Source organism: Chrysemys picta, chromosome 10 (genome assembly GCF_011386835.1).
Source record: "Chrysemys picta bellii isolate R12L10 chromosome 10, ASM1138683v2, whole genome shotgun sequence".
Taxonomy (NCBI): Eukaryota; Metazoa; Chordata; order Testudines; family Emydidae; genus Chrysemys; species Chrysemys picta.
The window spans coordinates 70,117,679-70,136,299 of record NC_088800.1 but is presented as its reverse complement, the minus strand read 5'-3'; the positions used below and the strand labels follow the sequence as shown (position 1 = coordinate 70,136,299).

The 18,621-nt window shown below is 41.3% G+C and overlaps 1 protein-coding gene across 1 annotated transcript in view; it reads right to left on the bottom strand.

Annotated features, from left to right (window-relative positions):
* Positions 1–270: 270 nt before the first annotated feature.
* The window catches only part of XYLT1 (xylosyltransferase 1), a 315,876-nt gene continuing 297,525 nt past the window's right edge, over positions 271–18,621 (bottom strand). Inside the window, exons 11-12 of the mRNA XM_008173025.4 lie at positions 13,722–14,055; positions 271–731 (exon numbers count right to left, since the gene is read on the bottom strand). Coding sequence (XP_008171247.2) covers positions 409–731; positions 13,722–14,055 — 657 coding nt within the window. The 3' untranslated portion in view covers positions 271–408. The remainder of the gene's footprint in view (positions 732–13,721; positions 14,056–18,621) is intronic.

Here is an 18,621-nt window from a genome sequence, read left to right as displayed (position 1 = left end):
AAAATAATTAAAATGTAAAATATTCAAAATATACATAGGTGTTTTGGACAGAAGATATTTTTAGCAGCTGCTCCTTTTTTACCCTCTGAACATACCAGACGTGCTATGTTACCATTTCATAATGGGAGCAAGAAAATGTTGGAGCCTTTTAGATACAAAGGGAATGAAGTAAGGTTGTGACTCTGTAAAAGATACAGAGGAGATGCACAGTGCTACTGAAGCTTAGACCGATGGATCTGAAGGAGAAACAATGCCAAAGATTTTGCCAGATTTTTAAAAATTATATATAGAGATGAGAAATAGACAACAAAAAGTTTCATTGAGGTTTTGGAATCTGAAGTCGGATTCATATATAAGCAAGGTTAAATTCTCTTTTAAAATCTGTGCCAAAGAAGGGTATACCAGATGCTACCTCAAACGCCCATCAGGTTTAATGGGACCCAGCTCTGACTTAGGGTCTGGGCTCAGGGAGCTCCAGGCTGTTTGACTGCAAGCCTGCATGACTGGACAGGAAGTTGGACCTGTGCTACAGACATCCACCGCTGACCATATGCTGCTGACCAAGGTGTCCACCCAGTTCTCCAGCTTGGTACCTACGAGTGCTGCATTTTTTTTTGCCTGGTCCACTTGAGCTGCCTTGATAGGAATATTTAAAACTGGATTCAAGCCTTGGAAGCTCTGCTCCATGTATGCGTTCTTAGGAGGCCCACTATGCAACTTCATGGAGTCTTCTGAAAATACAAAAAACAGAGCCCTGTAACAAATACAGCATTTGGGATATAACTCTAGGACCTAAACAAAATCCAAAGGTTACTGGTGCACCAAACTTCATTTCCATAGCATTGACCAGGATGTTGAGATTGTCCTGCGTAACCAGGATGTGTGGTCTGTTGGGCCCAGGCTTTTAGATCTCACATGCTCTAGGTTTTCCCATGCTCAAACATAACCCCAAATCATGAGACGGCTGCATTATGAGAATAATGAGGAGGTTGGTTTGAAAGTAATATTATCATCATTAATTCTTTGTATTACCATAGCACTGATGAGCGCTAGTCATGAGCCAAGACCTTATTAAACGAGGTGCTGTACAAACATAGAACAAAACGACAATCCACGTCCCAAAGAGCTTGCCCCGGTTACAAGAGAATCAGATACAATGGGTGAAGTTCAGAACTGGAACTTAAACAATGCTCAGTTCAGTTCTGAGCCTTGACTCCACAATTTCCAACTGGGTTCTATCCCATCAGCAAACATAGATGGGCTGACTGAGTTAATCCTCAGATGGTGAAATGAGGACAGGGAAATGAACTGTGATCATCACATCAAAGCTAGAGGATCAAGGGACTGTATTTCAAAGGAGAAAACAGTTAAATAATATTTGGTACAAAAAAGGCTGCCAAACTTTTTCAGACTTAACGTGTTATCTTAAAGTGTTTGGTTTGGAGAAACAGCTGAGACTTGGGGCTGTTTTTTTCTGAACGGATTCACTCCTCCCTATCTTTGAAAGACTGCGGATATGTCACCATACATTTATCAGCTTGACCTGTCTCCAAAAACTGGGTGGCATCAGTCCCAGAACTTGGAAAGATAACATCGGTGTTGGACAGTGTAGATGGGGTTGATGTAATGAGTGACCCCAATGTGGTTCCTGGAAGCACTTCAGGTTGAACCGTTTTTATTGGAAACATATTTTTAATAGCAATCAAGCTCTTGTATGAGTAATGCACTGAAACAATTTCCTAATAATACCCTTCAGTGCACTGTGGTTTTTTTCCTTGCTGTAATTCTTCTAAGTTACTAAAATGTGGCACATTGCCCAAAATCTTAATATTCAGTCATATCTATGAAATGACAAAAAGAAATAAAACAGAAATGAAAAGAAAAATAAACCTACTTAAGGCAAATACTAAGGCTATGTCTACACTTAAAATGCTACAGGGGCACAGTGGCTGCTTCAGTGTTAACACTCACTACTGTGATGGGCTGGGTTCTCCTGTCAGTGTAGTTAATCCACCTCCCCAAGAGGCAACAGCTAGGCCTAGCCCTGTCCACACCAGGAGTTAGGTCAGCACAGCTACATCGCTCGGGTGTGGATTTTTCAGACCCCTGAAAGACACAGGTATGCCTCATTGACTTCAGTGGGACTATTTGTAGAGTAAGGTACATGGAAGCACAATCTGGCCTCGTGAAAATATTCACTATGTACCTTTCGCTAAAATGCTTTACAGGTGTGAATTCTCAGTTTATACACTTATTTCTTTCAGTTCTCAGTTCACTTCTTGTAACATCAGCACTCAGTGTTGCATAAAGGATTTGCTTGACTTTGCCAAGATACACATTGTCGAGAACACAAAATGTGCTCATTCAAGTCCCTCCAGGGCTAGGAAAGTCACACTATGTTCAGATTTCTTTTACAGGCCAGGAATCACACGCTAGTGTCCACAACTCCTGCCTCATGTCCATGCTGCTCCTTTATTCATCTGAAAGCCTATTTTAGCTAAGACTGTGCCTATCCCCAAACCCATTAGACAAAATAGGCTTGTGCCATGCAGATCGATCAGAAGCGCGTGTCTGACAGAGGACTGTAGTAGAAAACAAAACAAGGACACATAATTCAATTTCCTGCATTGGAAGCAACTAAATATTCAAGATTGTTTGTAAACCTATTAATTAAAAGGGAACGCCTAAGCAAAAGAGCAAAACAAATAGAGTACTGTAACACTGCACTGACAGAGGTGCTGACTTTCAACTCAAACACAAAACCAAGGAACTGGCCACTTGTTAAAAGATTCAGTAGCACTTTTTTGCTGGAATAAGGGTATTAATCTCTGGGTCCTTGACAAATTTGAATTTGAGCAATTATATTTTGACTTCATAACTCCTCCTTGTAGTTGCATGATATTTTGCATGTTCAACATTAAATTGTTGTGTTGCTGTGCACTATTGAGCAGTTGCTGTGTTGAGTCACGGAGCTGGCTGCATTTTAATGGGGAACAATACGATTTTGGCATACCATTTGTAAAAGTTTATAGTGCATTTTTAGATGGACTTACGTGAACGGTATTCACAAAATATTATTATTAGTATATATCTATGCAGGAGAAAATTGTTTAACAGAATACTCTGCTTAAGAGAATAAAACAATATTTCCCATTTGATAGAAGTCCTGTTGTAGCACAAAGTGGAAAGCGTTTTCTTTGGTTTAAAAGACAAGGTGTGGAGTTCAATAATTGCACTACTTAGATTTGGCACTTTTCATCCACTGATTTTAAACAGTTTTACCAAGTTTGGGCATCATTATCCTCATTTAAGACATAGGGAAACGGAGGCACAAAGAGGCAAAGCAACTTGTCCCGTGTCACACAGCAGGTCACTGGCAGAAGTGAGAACAGAACTCAGATTTCTTGACTCCTCACTGATAGGATCACACTGCCTCCCATAGGCAACTTTTGTAAAAGATGCATTACGCTGTGACCCAGGGACCCCTTGATGCCAACTGGCAGAGGACATAAGGGGTGCATAGGGGTTTATAGGCATCTCCTGGCTCTAACGTCTACATAATAGTGCACCAAAGCATGGCATGTGAGGCCTCTACGAACAGCCAATAACGCATTGGTCATCCTAATCACTGCAGGATGTATGTACGCATGATATTTAAGGACTTACGTATCTATACTGAAAACTATGTTCTTAAGGTATGTAAGTTAAGACAGCTCACCAGAAAGTTCAGGTCGGGGGCAGGAGACAGTTCTCTTCCATTGTGTAACTTACAATGTGAGTCTAACTGCATACAGAGCCACCAGCACAGTTTGCAAAAATTAACAGGAAAGAAGCCTACAGGAAAAAACAACGAGCACAGAGGAGGCTGTCCTGTTTACGAGTAAAGATAATGGATTGCTGGAATACATCTAGGATACAGGGGCATACCCAGGATACTTCACCTAGGGCACAAGTTGCCAGTCTACATGCCTTATGAACAGAGGGTCACAGCCAGCCAGGCTGTAAAATGTTGGGAGAAAGACTTTGGGGGTAAGCTAAACTCTACAGGACCTGGTTAGATAAGGCTAGGCTCTAGAATGCCTGTTATGATTTTATTTAATATGTAGCCATTTGTTTCCATTAAATCTATTTGCTTCTTCTCAAATCTATAGTCTTTGTTAAATAAACTTATTTTTTTTCACTGTAAACATATCTAAGTGCTGTGTGTTAAGGAGAGCGGTGATCCTGAGATGAAACTGGCAAGCTGAGGTGTACTACTCCTTTGGGACCTGTGAATTCTGTGAGCAGCCAGTGGAAGAGGGACTGGACACTCCATGGGGATGCTCAGAGGTTGGAGTGTGCCCATCGCTTTCCTGGAAAGGGACAGCAGAGCCTGTGTAGGCTGAGAGGGGAGTGCTTGCGGTGCCCATGGCTGGTGGAGTTGACCGTTGGCAAGCACAGACATGGCTTCCTCACACTAAAGCCAGGTGGTAGCGAGGTGTCTCGCAATCCTGGGTACTCCTGAGAAGCATCACATATGTAGCTAAGGCATTGATACTGTATATTAAATTGGTATATATGGCTCTGACCTTGCACTCCTCCCACAGGAAAAAAGCAAGGGGTGTAAGATCAGACCCCATACAGATAAAATTCATTTTACAGTAAAAACAGTCATGGTCATAACATACTATTGATAATTAATTACTCTGCAGTCACTAAGCCAAATTCTTTGTCAGAGTATATCCCAGTGAAACTCCTCTGATTTCAGTGGTGGGCATGAGCTGTACGTCATTGCAAAATATAGCCTATTCATTCTAAATTACATTCTTAGGATAAAAATTTAGCTTCAATTTTTGTTGATTCTCCACACTGGGTGCACACTTGACTCTTCAGTAGCTTTTCCTAGTATAATTTCTCTCTCTCTAATGGCTGTGCGTTCCATAATCTGTTGCAAAGACTAACACTTCAGCACTCTTTTTTTGGGTCCTTCAATGTGCGGAAAAAGAAGTTAGAGAGCTGGAGAGAGGAGTGGAAAGCGTGGCTAGCTTGTTGCATAACACTGTGTTTGTAATTTTTTAAAACAATACAGATTGGAGTTTTTCTTGAATTCCACTGAACCCCTCAGGCAAGGAGGTAATTTTTTATTGACATTTTGTTTGTCTTTTCTTGCTGCAAACAAGACAGTGTTGCATTTGCTCATTGTGAAGCTAATCGGCTTCTTGTCAACTGGATCTGAACTAAATTTCTAAGCAAATCCTTTTGCCTGTAGGGTTTTTCTCTGAATGAGAGCCTAGTGAATAACTGTTCTTCTGAAGCAATGTGTTTGCCTGCTGCTGTTGTTAGGTTTATCTGTCACATTACCTCTGGTTTCTCATCAGACACCTGAATTCACAGCAGTTGTGGCACTAGGTGTCACCATCATTATAATCCTTATTGGTGCAATTTGTATTGATTGAGTAACTGAGAGTAACCATTGATTTCCTCCCAAAAGAATAAGCAAAATGAAAGTTTCCCAGTATACATTAAACCGAATGATCTATAAATATGGATTATTAACTCACTAACATCAAGTAACAGTCACAGGGCACTGGGGTACATATGCAGAACACTGTTATGACCCTTGGGTCCTATCAAAAGGGAGTTGTGGTGGCAGGGCACATGATTAGGAGGAAACATATGGCCTATAGGAAACCAGATTCCTGCCTTCTAGGCAAGAGCAGCAAACAGTTGAGACCCTGGCTCGGGGAAATGACAGATGTGGTGTCTCCATACAGTAGCCAAGAAAGGGCTTTCCCAGAGGGGATGTATGTATCCTCCCTTTCCCAGGGGAGTACAGCAGGAAAAGTCTGTGTTACCAAGTGTTGTGTAGTATATTGAGCCCTTTTGGGGGTCTTCTGTTTATTAATCAACCTTTCCTGAGGAAAGGGATGGGGAAACACTTGAGCACTTGGGCTTTACTCAGGTTGCCTTTAGTGGTGACTCTGCCTGCAGGCTCACAGTAAGCTAGTTAGCTTTAAGGTAACAGATATTGTATGTGTGTTAAATGCATGACAATGGATTATCATCACTTCAGCTGGGAGAACACTGCAAAAACCTTGCCGTGAGTATAAGCTCAAATATAAACATGAAATTGCTTTGGCTTTACTCTTCCCCCTGCTGTTTGTTCTCTCTCAGGACTAACTGGGATGTTTCATATGTAATGGAGAACGTAACACAGCACAGAGGGGACGATGTTGTTGCAGTATAACGGCAGCGATGCTGCCCTGAGTACACGCACCGAGTTTCAGACAGGACTGTGCTCAGGGTGGCTAGCCCGCTCCTCCATTTATGCAGCTGTGGCTACCCAGTTATTTTTAGCATGCTAGCTTGATCAAAGCTAGCACAAGTACGCCTACCCGTGCTGGAAATTACTCCTCCAGCTCCAGTGCAGACTTTGGGTATGTCTACACTTTGGAAGTGTCATTTCCAGCTTGAGCAGGCAGACCCACGCTAGCTCTGGCTGAGCCAGGAAGCTAAAGCAGAAATGTAGCCGCAGCAGCATGAGGAGCTAGCAGCTCTGAGTCTGATCCTGTCTGAGATGATACGTATGTACTTGAGGCAACCAGCCCCTCCCGCTGCCGTAGCGACATCTTTTTTTTTAGCTCTGATCAAGCTAGCACAGGTATGTCTCTTTGAGCTGGAAACTACACCTCCAGCTTGAAGGGTAGACGTACCACAAGTGACTTGCCCCAGGTCACACCACAAGTCTTTTGTGGAGCAGGGAACTGAACCTACATCTCCCAAGTCCCAACCACTGGACCATCCTTCCTCTCATACTTCTCCCCATATCTGTCACCCCTCCACCCCCGACTTCAACAAATATCCTCACTGATTCTATTCTAGTCATTGCACTGTTCCAATGTCCTCTCCCCAGCTCCTTAACTCTGGGTCTCATGCTGACACCTGCCTCTCTGCGGGGAGGGAGAACCAGCTGTGCTGGTCAGGCAGCGTGAGGGGAAATAAGGAGATGATGCAGGGCACTGAAAGGATCAAAATGCAGCCAGTGCGTTCTGTGACCTGCGTGCTAATTGCCAAGGAGCCTGAGGCAGGAAGGGGGAGAGCTGGTAAATGGGGTTGATGAGAATAGTTTTAAAAAACAACCAAGCGTGAGACCTAGTAAGCTGCTGCCTGTGATATCTATATGCAGCAGCACAGGATGCCAGACAGCAAGGAGCCATTTTTTACATGCTAATGGCTTCTGAAGTGCTAATGGCTTCATGAGATGGAAAAGGGATGGGTAGCTGGAAATGATGGTATATGTGGAGGAGCTATATTTTGTGCCGGGTGATGGGAGAGAGAGGTGAAGAAGGAGGGAGATACACCAGTCTTCTCTTAAAGTTACTGTAACCAACATGGGGTAAAAAAAACTGTCAAGATTGTGGGACGCAGACCATGTCTGGGATTTCTCTTCCTGCCCTGTCAGCAACTCCACCCTCCAAACATATCAAAGTACAACCATTTTGATAATTCCACTATAACAAAGTCCTATGCTCTTTGGAATCACACAGCATTCTTTACATTTAAGTAGCCACCGTAGTGCTTTAACTGCAAACCTATGTAATAACCACAATCGCCTAAATGGACACCAGTTCCTACACAAAACATTTTTCTTTTTGTTAAAACAACCTAGGAAATTCACTGAAAGAAACCCTTTGTTAATGCAGAGTTAAGGTCGTCCAGTAGTATCTTGTGCCCTTCCAGTATGTGAAGTTCAGCAAAACTCAAACCTCTGAAAACCAGGAAATACAGAGTTAAGGTACACACAAATATAACGTTAACTTTGCCCTCTGGGGCAATGATCTAATAAGTTCATAACACACATTCTCACTGTAACCTTAAGAAACCCCCAATATCTTAGCTACACATGATGTTTCCCAGGGTTATGAGGCGCCTCACTACCTCCTGGCTTTAGTGGGAGGAAGCCATGTGTGTGCCTGCCAGGGGTCAGCTCCCCAACTCCACCAGCAAAGGGGTCACTGTTTTGTAACAGTTACTCCTTACAGGTCTGACCAACTCGCTACAGCTAGCACAATGCTTTTATGCTATTTATCCATAAATGATGTCCTGTAAGATCTTAAGTGAAAGCCAGGATCATGCTGATCATTAATATTGTTGTGAAATGTATGTATTGATATTATGGAAAAAGTTATATATGCATAATGAAAATATGGTCCTAAAGTCTGAATCAAGGCAGAGTTGATAACCAGGTTTTTGCCAGACAAAGGATATATGTTCACCTTTCTGCCTTGGTTGACATGTAAATTAAGCACTGAGAGACAACACAACAGAGTCCCTGTTTGTATATGAAGTCAACATGAGGATGTGATGGCAACATAGAGTCTGCACAGCGGGGAATAAGCCCTGGGGTAGGCATCCTGACTCTGAGGACAAAACAATGAATTTTGGGGGACATAAGGAGAAAGTAAAAGGACACCTCTTTATCCTGCACCTAAGGAAGTAACTGAGCAGTGTGACTACATTCATGAAAATGGAATCCCAAGCAGCGTAGGATGGAAATGATGGAAGTAAATTTTGGGTGAGATGAAATTGCTCTTTAGACAGACTATTAGCCTGGTAAAGTTAAATTTAGTCTCTAAATAGTGTGCACTGACGTTGTTTTATATGTAACCTTCTGTTATTATTATCCTCACTCACTATCTTTTAACCTTTGATAATAAACATATGATTGTTGCCACTATAAATATACCGCAGTGCTGTGATGTTACACAGGTGCTGTTCCTCAGTTGTACACACCATTATGATTTGATTCAATGTCCCCTTGGGGATAGAAAACCTGGTATTTCTGTGAGTAGCCAGGGACAGGGGCTTGATATCACAGGGGAATGCCCAGCGACTGGGGTGCACCTACTGTTAACCTGCAGAACAAAGTGAGGACTGGCATTGCCCTGAGGAGGTTGGTTGGGTGACTAAGAGGCTAGTGTCAGTTAACCATTGCAATTCTCTCTCTCAGTTGCTGGAGGCAGGGGGTAACAAGGCAACTCACAGTCCTGGGCATCCCAAGAACCATCACACTCGCCTTCTGCCTTTGCATATGGTGCAGCACACTCAGGGAATAGGGCACATGATCACTGTAGCACAAAGTCAGACACCTTGTCTTTGCTAAGACAAACTTGTGTTTAGGTAAGCTGTGCTAACCAGGAGCAATCTACCCCATCTCTGCTCTCAAACACTGAGCCTGCTCCACAGAAACAGTTCTATCGACTACTTTTTACATCCCCTTCACTCTTACATGCAGGATTCCATACAACACAACACTTTTACCTACATAACACCCGTACACCACCCTCATATCCCACCTCCTTGCTGACAATCTCCATGGTAAGATGACCTCTTCACATTGCTGCTGACATGTTACACAACTCAGTGCTCAAATGAGGTAAACTGCATCGCTCAGGGTACATGCACTAGTTTTCTTTTGTATGCAGTGAGAGGCAGGCAGAGGCACTTAGACCGTGTCCCTGCCCCACAGGTACAGGGCTCCCCAGATCACCTCATATCATGACAGCTCTGCCAAGCTTCTCCACCATTCAATACAGCTACACCTGACACAAGGAACGCAGCTGGAGAGCACCACATAAATCCAAGTGGCTCTTGCCAGCTCCGGGTGAGAGAGTTAAAATTGTGCTGGTATGTACTGTAGCTATTTCCTGGTTTTCAGAAGCTTAAGACTGGGTTCAGAGGTATGAGTTTTGCTGAACTTGACATTCTGGAAAGGCACTACTTGGACTGAACTCTGTGCTAAGAAAGATTTTTTTTGTCAGTGAATTTACCACCTCTCCCAGACAGAGTCAAAACTCTTGTGCTTATAAGGCAATTCATCCAACCAGGGAAAAGAAATAGCACCATGTGACTTCAGAGACCCTCTGCAACAGCTGACTCAAATGCTGAATGGTGTGTATCCAGTAACCACACAAGACTGTTTCTGATCAGCGAACAAAATAAAATAATAAAAATAAAAGCATTAGTGGCAGATCCCTGGTCTGGCCTAAGGGCAAAGCAGAGCTGAAAGGGTGGCTGCCTGTGTGGCTCCCTAGTCCTGGAGTTGGCAAGGGGCCGGCTTCACCCCCCGCACTTCAAGTTATTCCTGGCTCTCTTGGGAATGTCCCAGAACCTGGGGATCACATGAGGGCATTGGCACTTGTTCCTATTCCCTCCTTCCTAGTGACATATTCTATACTAGGTCCATTAGGGGGTGGAGTAGAGCTGTTTACAAAGGGATTCCCAAGGTAGCCCTGCGAGCTTTGCAGTGATGGAGTGGCACAAAGCAGCTGGACCATAGAGGAGTACTGGTGCCTGAGTTATTTATTCTGTGAATTATTTCCTCGGCTCTAACATTCACTGTAGTTTTGCCACCACAAAAGAAATGGTGCGACTACAACATGTTGTAAATTGCTTATTCTCAAAAAGGGATTTTAACAATCAAATGGTACTTAAAACAACAGAATATCAGTCCTAATAAGTAGCAAGACAACAGACCATAGGAGTCTGGGTGCCTAGCAAGATATGAAGTGATGCTGAGTGCCTTCAACAGATACAAAGTGTGCATGAATCAGCAGTACTGCATGGTCTGAAGTGTTCTATTCCCATTCAAAATTGGAATTAAAACCAGAACTTCAAGATATTTCCAAGCCATATAAGATAATTCTGACGGATATACTTATAACTGGTGAGAATGTAAAAGTAAAATCAATGTCCATATTTTCTCTGTGAGTTGTGAGGAGGGGTTTGGTAGGTTTTCCGGCTCCCAGATCCTTGTGTTCTGTGTCACTCATCGTCTCTGTAAGCATCTTCTTCCTTTTCTGTTCCCCCCACCCCCGAACTCTGCAGAGGTTTAAACTTTGTGGCATTCTGGTTGCCCTTAGCAACTCTCCTATGTCTCATCAGTGCACATGGACTCATTAGTTGGAAATTTAAAAAGGCATTCTTCATTTAGATGTTGAAATAAACTAAACCTGGCTGGTAACTTTACCAGAATTATTTTTTTCCAATACAGTTTGAGTGTTGTGAATCACAATATAGGAATGAACACATTTTATTTTGATTATCTAACAGAGATCTGAGTGTGATGTTCTTCCTTTCAAGCAAATAGTAAACGAAAAACCCTTTCAAGGAAAGTTCTGAACTTTTAGCTTATTTTACGTGAATTGATAGATTCCGTGCAAGTCCTTGCTTAGATTTAACTCTGCTGTGATTTCTGAGACAGAGTTTCCTAGCTTTGCTGCGAGAAGCACGACCTGGTTAGCTGTCTTTTTGTCTTAACTGTTGCTACTGTGTATTTCATGGCAAAGTCATTACAACTTTGTGTGTGTAAACAGATAATGTTAACGCAGTATTCCCTATACTTTATTCAGGAAATATTGCCCAAACTGTGATAACATGCATTAGCATCAACAATATGCTGGAAAAATGGGCCTAGCATTGTACCAAACATGTACAGTACTGAATTGTACTATGAAGCCAGTTTTTCGAGTAATAATGCATTTTCCAAGGCAGAACATATGACAAGTATTCTAGTATTTAGAAAATCTCTTAATAAAAATGAATTGCTCTCTTCTGTTGACAATTCCTGAATGTGATGCTGATGTGTAATTTTTTTTCAATCTTAAGACAAGACTAATAGCATTGTTCCTTGATTCTATAAACCTTTTTGGCAGCCTTTGTATTGTTTGTAACTGTAACAGAAATTGTTCCTTTAGAAGTTCTAATTTCTCTGCCATAGCTGCGCAATGTCATTATTTGGCATAGAAAACTGTTTAAATAATAAAGTGGTGACAAACTGACAAAAGCTGGGAAATCAAAGCTAAATGACAATTTTCCGCCTGGAGCACAATATTGTGCCTGAGTGGGAAAACAGAGATTTTCATTGTGAATGCTGCTATAACCTTAACTACAGTGCTGTCTCTCTATCTGCCCCTGGAATTAATTTCTCTTTCATTTTCACATCAAATTTCTGAGATAACACGTCACTAGCAAAGCACTCCTGATGCTTTTTTGCTTGCTTGCTTTTAGCAAACAACATTGCTTCCAAGCTTTATAACCAACACCTGTAGTAAACTACAATTACCACAGTAACTTTGGCTGTTTAACAAAAAAATATATGGGCCTTATCTTCTCCCAGTGAAGTCAATGGGTCAATTTTTTTGTCTGTTACATCAGTGTAAATCTGGAGTAACTCCACTGAAATCAATGGACTCATTCTGGATTTAGAATTTGAACCAATGCGAGTTTCGTCTTTGACTTTACAGAGAGAAGCCTCCTGACTAAAGTCTGGGAAATGCTTGATTGTCCACTGGGACCCAGAGCAATGTAGGGAAAAGAAGCAAGTTTGTAACTGCTACATAGCCTGGGTATATACATCTTCTATTCAACTTATTCAGACAGTTAAATTAGCAAAGAACATAGAATAAATTAATTTAAGAGAGACAAATCAGTAACACCCACATTTAGGAGCTGGTTGACTCAAATCCCAAAAATGTATTCCATCCAAACATGTTAGAAGAAAAAAAATCAGTAAGTTAGCTGTTCTGGTAAAAAAATGTGTGGAATCAAGCTCCTGTTGAGGAAGATTAGGATTGCATTTGCTCTCAGCAGTTGCCTAGTGATATTTGCATGTCTGAAGCAGCATGTTACACTGTAAGGTAAATGCCTGACTCAGTTTATTTGCTCCTCTGTCAGAAAGATGAAGAATTTCTGAAAACTAAATAGATAGTTTATATATTTGGCCACTTTACAATGGCTGATGCTATGAATATTAATGGCATTTCACAGTGTAAAAAAAGTATGGCAAAGATATTCACAGCAACAAACTTGCTCTGATCTCAAAGGTGTGACTTGGAAGTGCTGTCACCACTTATAGGCCAATATACTTGATACATGCTAAAGAATATTCAAATGAATTGATTTTCTAATGGAAACTGCAGTCAGGGTTTCTAACAGTATGTTCTAACAGTATTAGAGAGGAATAGATGGTTCAGACAGCTAGATGATTCTGTGGTAGGAAAAGTAGTACCTTTCTCTTAAGAGAATAAGCTTTGGTTTAGTCTTAAGCATTTTGGGGTCACCTACAATTTCAGATGCACAGGGTCTTATCTTGAGGGTAACAGGGAAGGTCTAGACAGCTATGGGGAAAGGCTGGAACGGTTGTTTGGGAAAGAGATGGGGTTATAGCACACATCACAGGTAATTTTGATGAATCCAACATTTCATAAACTAATATTCTTACCATTATACATAAGGACTTTGTCATGCAAACAACATAAACAGTGTAAACCTCTTTGAACAAATAAGTGAAAGAAACAGCAAAGAAAGGAAATGGCCTATTCCTGTTTGCTTATATTCTTAAATTATGGTTTGCATAGTTGTTCTTTGATTATGAAATGTCTAAAAGTTATTTAGGTTCTGGATTGTGTATATTTTAAATCCTTTATTTTATAGAAATGCATGATCTTTTGTCCAAAGTTCCTATGTTTTACAGAATGGATTCAGCTATTTTAACTAATCTTCAAAACACAAACTTCTTCATATTTAATATCTAAACTATTCCTTTTTTTGGTACTTTTCCTGTGTAGTGGTACTGTGATTTTTAATCACAGCATTGACAGTGAATGAAATATTCTATGATACTAGTACTTTACATCTATTCTGAAAACTTTAATACCTACTGTACTTTAAAAAACACTTACCTTGTTTGATAGGTTGCCTGTTGGAGAATGTAAGAGGAGTAACAAGGAATTTGGTTTCAGCAACAGGTACCCAGCGGTGCAGAATTTTAATGGTCCAGACTCCAGGCCGCAGTGGCAAATTCAAAGGTGGTTTGTAGTGAGTAAATTCTGCACTAGATTCAATAAGGATATCATATGTAGCTGCGATTACATTGACAGGGTCCACCCAGATCACAGTGACTGTGACATTAGGGCCTTTTCCCCACTTCTGCATGCCAACTGGTTCATCCATCGGCCCAATAAGTCCTCCAAAGTTCCGAAATATCCTTTCCTTGGCATCCCAGTCAGTGCCAATCTGAAATTAAAGACGATATTACTACTACTCTTGTCTCTGTAAACAAATCTAAGGTCCTGATCCTGCAAATTCTATCCCACTCTCATTGACAGGACTATTCACATGCTTAAACTAAAAATGTGTGTATGTGTTTCTAGGATCAGGGCATAAATCTATGTTATTTATGGAAACATACACACACCACACCTCTGGACAATGACATGAATCAGGATCTGTCAGTGTTATAATACTGGCATTAAAACATGGTTTGAATGGAAATTCAACAAACAAACTTAAATTTGGTAGCAAGATTTTTAAACATTTTAAAAAAGCCCATTTGCAAATATTAAAATTGGCAGATTATTGATCCAGAATGAGAACTTAGAACATTTAGTGTTTAAGCAATAAATAAAAAAAGATTAATTTATGGTCCAAATGTAGCTACTGAATATTCACTGCAGTAGCTTTTGTCTTTAATCCATGTGCATTGCCCAGTACAGACACTTTGTAATGAGAGATCAGAGCTTTTTAATGTATTGTAAGAAGTAAGCACAAATTAGCTTGGCAGGGGAGCTTAGTTTTTCCACATGGACACATTAGCAGGAAATCCTCAATCCTGAGCCGGATGCTCAAAAGACCAAGTAGACATGTAAATGCCTGTTTTAGGTACATAACTGCTGATTTGGGCAGCGAGATGTTCTGTTGAGATGTCCAGGTTTCAAAAGTTAAAGCAAGAACTGCAGTGAGTACAATGACCTGATATGGGTTTGAGTGAGCCTTTGACTAGACACCATGTGAACGGGCGAGGTTCTCTCTCTATTTTGTTTTGCTTTTGTTGTTGAAAGAGGAAAATTAATTTGGAAAAGTCTATAGTCAGAGAAAGATAAGGAAACCGCAGACTCAGCCTGGATTCCCATGTCAACCGTTTGCCCAGCACTGTTCATTAACCAAACATAATATACTGAACCTTGATCGCCAGAATCGTGTAGTTGGGGCCCAATCCAGTTGCTTTCAAAGTCAATGGCTTCAATGGAACTTGACTCAGGCCCTACTTAATTTACAGATCAGACACTGCCCCCCAGCTCCTCAGCAGTCACGGCACTCCCTTCCCAGGGGATTATTACTGGTAAGCCCTATTCTTACTGTCACAGCATTAACGTTCTTCTTTTATTTACTAGCAGTAAAGTAGCTGATTCACATCCCACAGTAAATATTTAATAGACCTTTCATTTTCCTAGCAGCTTTCATATTTCAGTGCTCTTAATATGGGATTTAATGGCTCACCTGTAACCCACGGATAATGTGAATTTACCAGCCTTTGCTTATACATTAAAGAGAGAAATATCTGTAAACAGATAGCACAAAGGCATACATAATAGTCAGCCCTTTCTGAGAGGCATTTTTTTCACCCAAACTGCCTATTATAGCATATGTTTATGTATAACTATCTAGCTGTGGATAACCACACACACATGCGCAGGAGCCTTCCTTCTTGGATGACTGAGGTGCTAAAGGAGCATTCAAGGAAGACAAGGCCATTGTGGAGAAACTAAATGAATCCTCTGTATCAGTCTTCACTGCAGAGGATATGGGAGGATCCTGATACCCGAGCCATTCTTTTTAGGCGGCAAACCTGAGAAATTGTCCCAGATTGAGATGTCAAGTAGAGGAGGTTTTGGAACAAACTGATAAATTAAACAGTAACTAGTCACTAGGACCAGATGGTATTCACCCAAGAGTTCTGGAGGAACTCCAATATGAAATATATTAACTGTGGTATGTAACCTTAAACCAGCCTCTATATCAGTGAGCAGCGGATAGCTAATGTAACACATATTTTTAGAAAACAGTTTCAGAGGCAGTCCTGATGAGCCTAACTTCAGTAGCAGGCAAACTGCTTGAAACAATAGTAAAGAACAAAATTATCAGACACAAATAAATATGCAATGTTGGGGAAGAGTCAACATGGTTTTCGTAAAAGGAAATCATGCCTCACCAATATATTGGAAATCTCTGAGGGAGTCAACAAGACTGTGAACAAGGTGTCCCACAGGATACAACATACTTGAACTTTCAGAAAGCCTTTGACAAGGTCTCTCACCAAAGGCTCTTAAGCAAAGTAAGCAGTTATGGAGTAAGAGGGAAGATCCTCTCATGGATCAGTAACTAGTTAAAAGATAGGAAACAGAGTAAGACTAAATGGTCAGTTTTCAGGTTGCAGAGAGGTAAATAGTGGGATCCCCCCAGGCTCTGTACTGGGACAAGTGCTGTTCAACATATTCATAAATATGAATATGGAAAAGGAGGTGAATAGCGAGGTGGCAAAATCTGCAGATGATACAAATTACTTAAGATAGTTAAGTCCAAAGCTCACCGCGAAGAGCTACAAAGGGATTTCACAAAATCGGGTGACGGAGAGACAAAATGGCAGATTAAATTCAATGCTGACAAGTGCAAAGTAATGCTTACTGGAAAAACATAATCCCAACTATACGTACAAAATGATGGGTTCTACATTAGCTGCTACTACTCAAGAAAGAGATTTTGGAGTCACTGTGGATAGTTCTCCAAAAACATGTGATCAAGTGTGAAGTGGCGGTCAAAAAAAGTAATGACGTTAGGAATGGTATGGATAATGAAACATAAAATGTCATAATGCCCACAACTTTAATATTGTGTAAAGTTCTGGTCGCCCCATCTCAAAAAAAGATATATTAGAACCGGAAAAGGTGCAGAGAAAGGCAATGGAAATAATTAGGGGTATGGAACAGCTTTCATACGAGGGGAGATTAAAAAGACTCAGACTTTTCAGTTTAGAAAGAGATGACACGGGGGGATATGAGAGAGATCTATAAAATCATGAATGGTGTGGAGAAAAAGTGTTATTTACCCCTTCACATAACCCAGGGGTCACCCAATGAAATTAATAGGCAGCAGGTTTAAAACAAACAAAAAGATGTACTTCACACTACACACAGTCAACCTGTGGAAGTTGTTGCCAAGGAGGAAAGGTCCAAGATGGTCGGGGATGCACACCCACACTCTGGCTGTCACTAAACCTCCAAGTGCCAGAAGTATTTGGCACTGTATGCTGTCAGAGACAAGATACTGAGCTAGAGGCTGATTGGTCTGACGCAGTATGGCCGTTCCTAAGTTATGATAATGTTTTTCCTTCCCACAAGAGTAGTGACCACCCAAAGCTGGCCTGCCACTAGACTCTTGAGCTCTCTAAGTTCTCATCTCATCTTAGGAGAACTAGCCACACAAAGACAATGCCTAGGTGCTGATGATATACAGGAGTACAATCTTTGGGGATGCACTGCCATTGACACGTAGGCCCCAGAGCCACCCACTCCACCCACACTGACCGAGGCGATCATCAAGGTTTATAGGTGAACTCCTGCAGATGAAGGGCACAGGCAGAAAGCTAGAATGCCAGCAGTGCAATAACATTTTGAATCCATCTTCCAGCAGCAAAAACGCCTCTTACAGGACTATATCACTGCAGCAAAGGAGGCAAAATGAGCCTTCTACTTCTCCACAATCAATGCAGCAGAATCATGGCCCGTAGAGCCTATTTCACATAGTGAACTGGCTAACCCAGACTGCATAGCCCAGACCCAAGCATCCATTTCTCTGATAAGATCAATTGCATAACTATGGAGCTAAATGGGAAAGAAAATTCCCTGACCAGACTGTATTATCCACTTGAGTGTGGCCCTGTCACACTTGCTGAAGATCAAAAAGTCCTGAAAAATAATACAGCCACAGTCTATGGAATGGATCCATGACTCTCCTGGCTGGTAAAAGCCAGCAAACAACTATGCCCACTATTAACAGGAATGGCCAATGTCTCCTTCAGAGAAGCATACCAACCTAACTCCTTCAAAAATGCAATAGCTCGCCTAATCTTCAAGATGCCTACCCTTAAATCCTGAAGACCTCTCAACTACTGTTCTGTTGCCAACCTCCCTTTCTTGGGAAAAATAATTCAGACGCTAGTAACCTCCAACAACATGTGATATCAGCTAACATCCTAGATATCTCATAACCAGGATTCAGATCAGGAACGCCATAGAGACAGCTCTGGTGAGACTAAAAATGGCCTTCCTTTAGCCATTCACACAGACAAGAGCTCCATGCCCAGCAGAACGTAGACTGCAAATTAGTAGCTGCCCTCACCTCTGAGGTTCTGCAGGGATCCATACTAACCTTTCATCTCTTCAATTTTTACCTGAGAGCACAGCGAGACAGGGAGATACCATGGGCTCAGTGGCCAACAGTGTGCTGCTGACACTGAACGACAGTAGAATGTCAGAGTTACGAACACCTCGGGAATGGAGATTGTTTGTAACTCTGAAATGTTTGTAACTCTGAACAAAACTTGATGGTTGTTCTTACAAAAGTTTACAAGTTAACATTGACTTAATACAGCTTCGACACTTTACTACGTAGAACAAAAATGCTGCTTTTAACCACCTTAATATAAATGAAATAAGCACAGAAACAGTTTCCTTACCTTATCAAATCTTTTTTTTTTTTGTAAAAAAAACCTTTCCCTTTTTTTTTAGTAGTTTACATCTAACA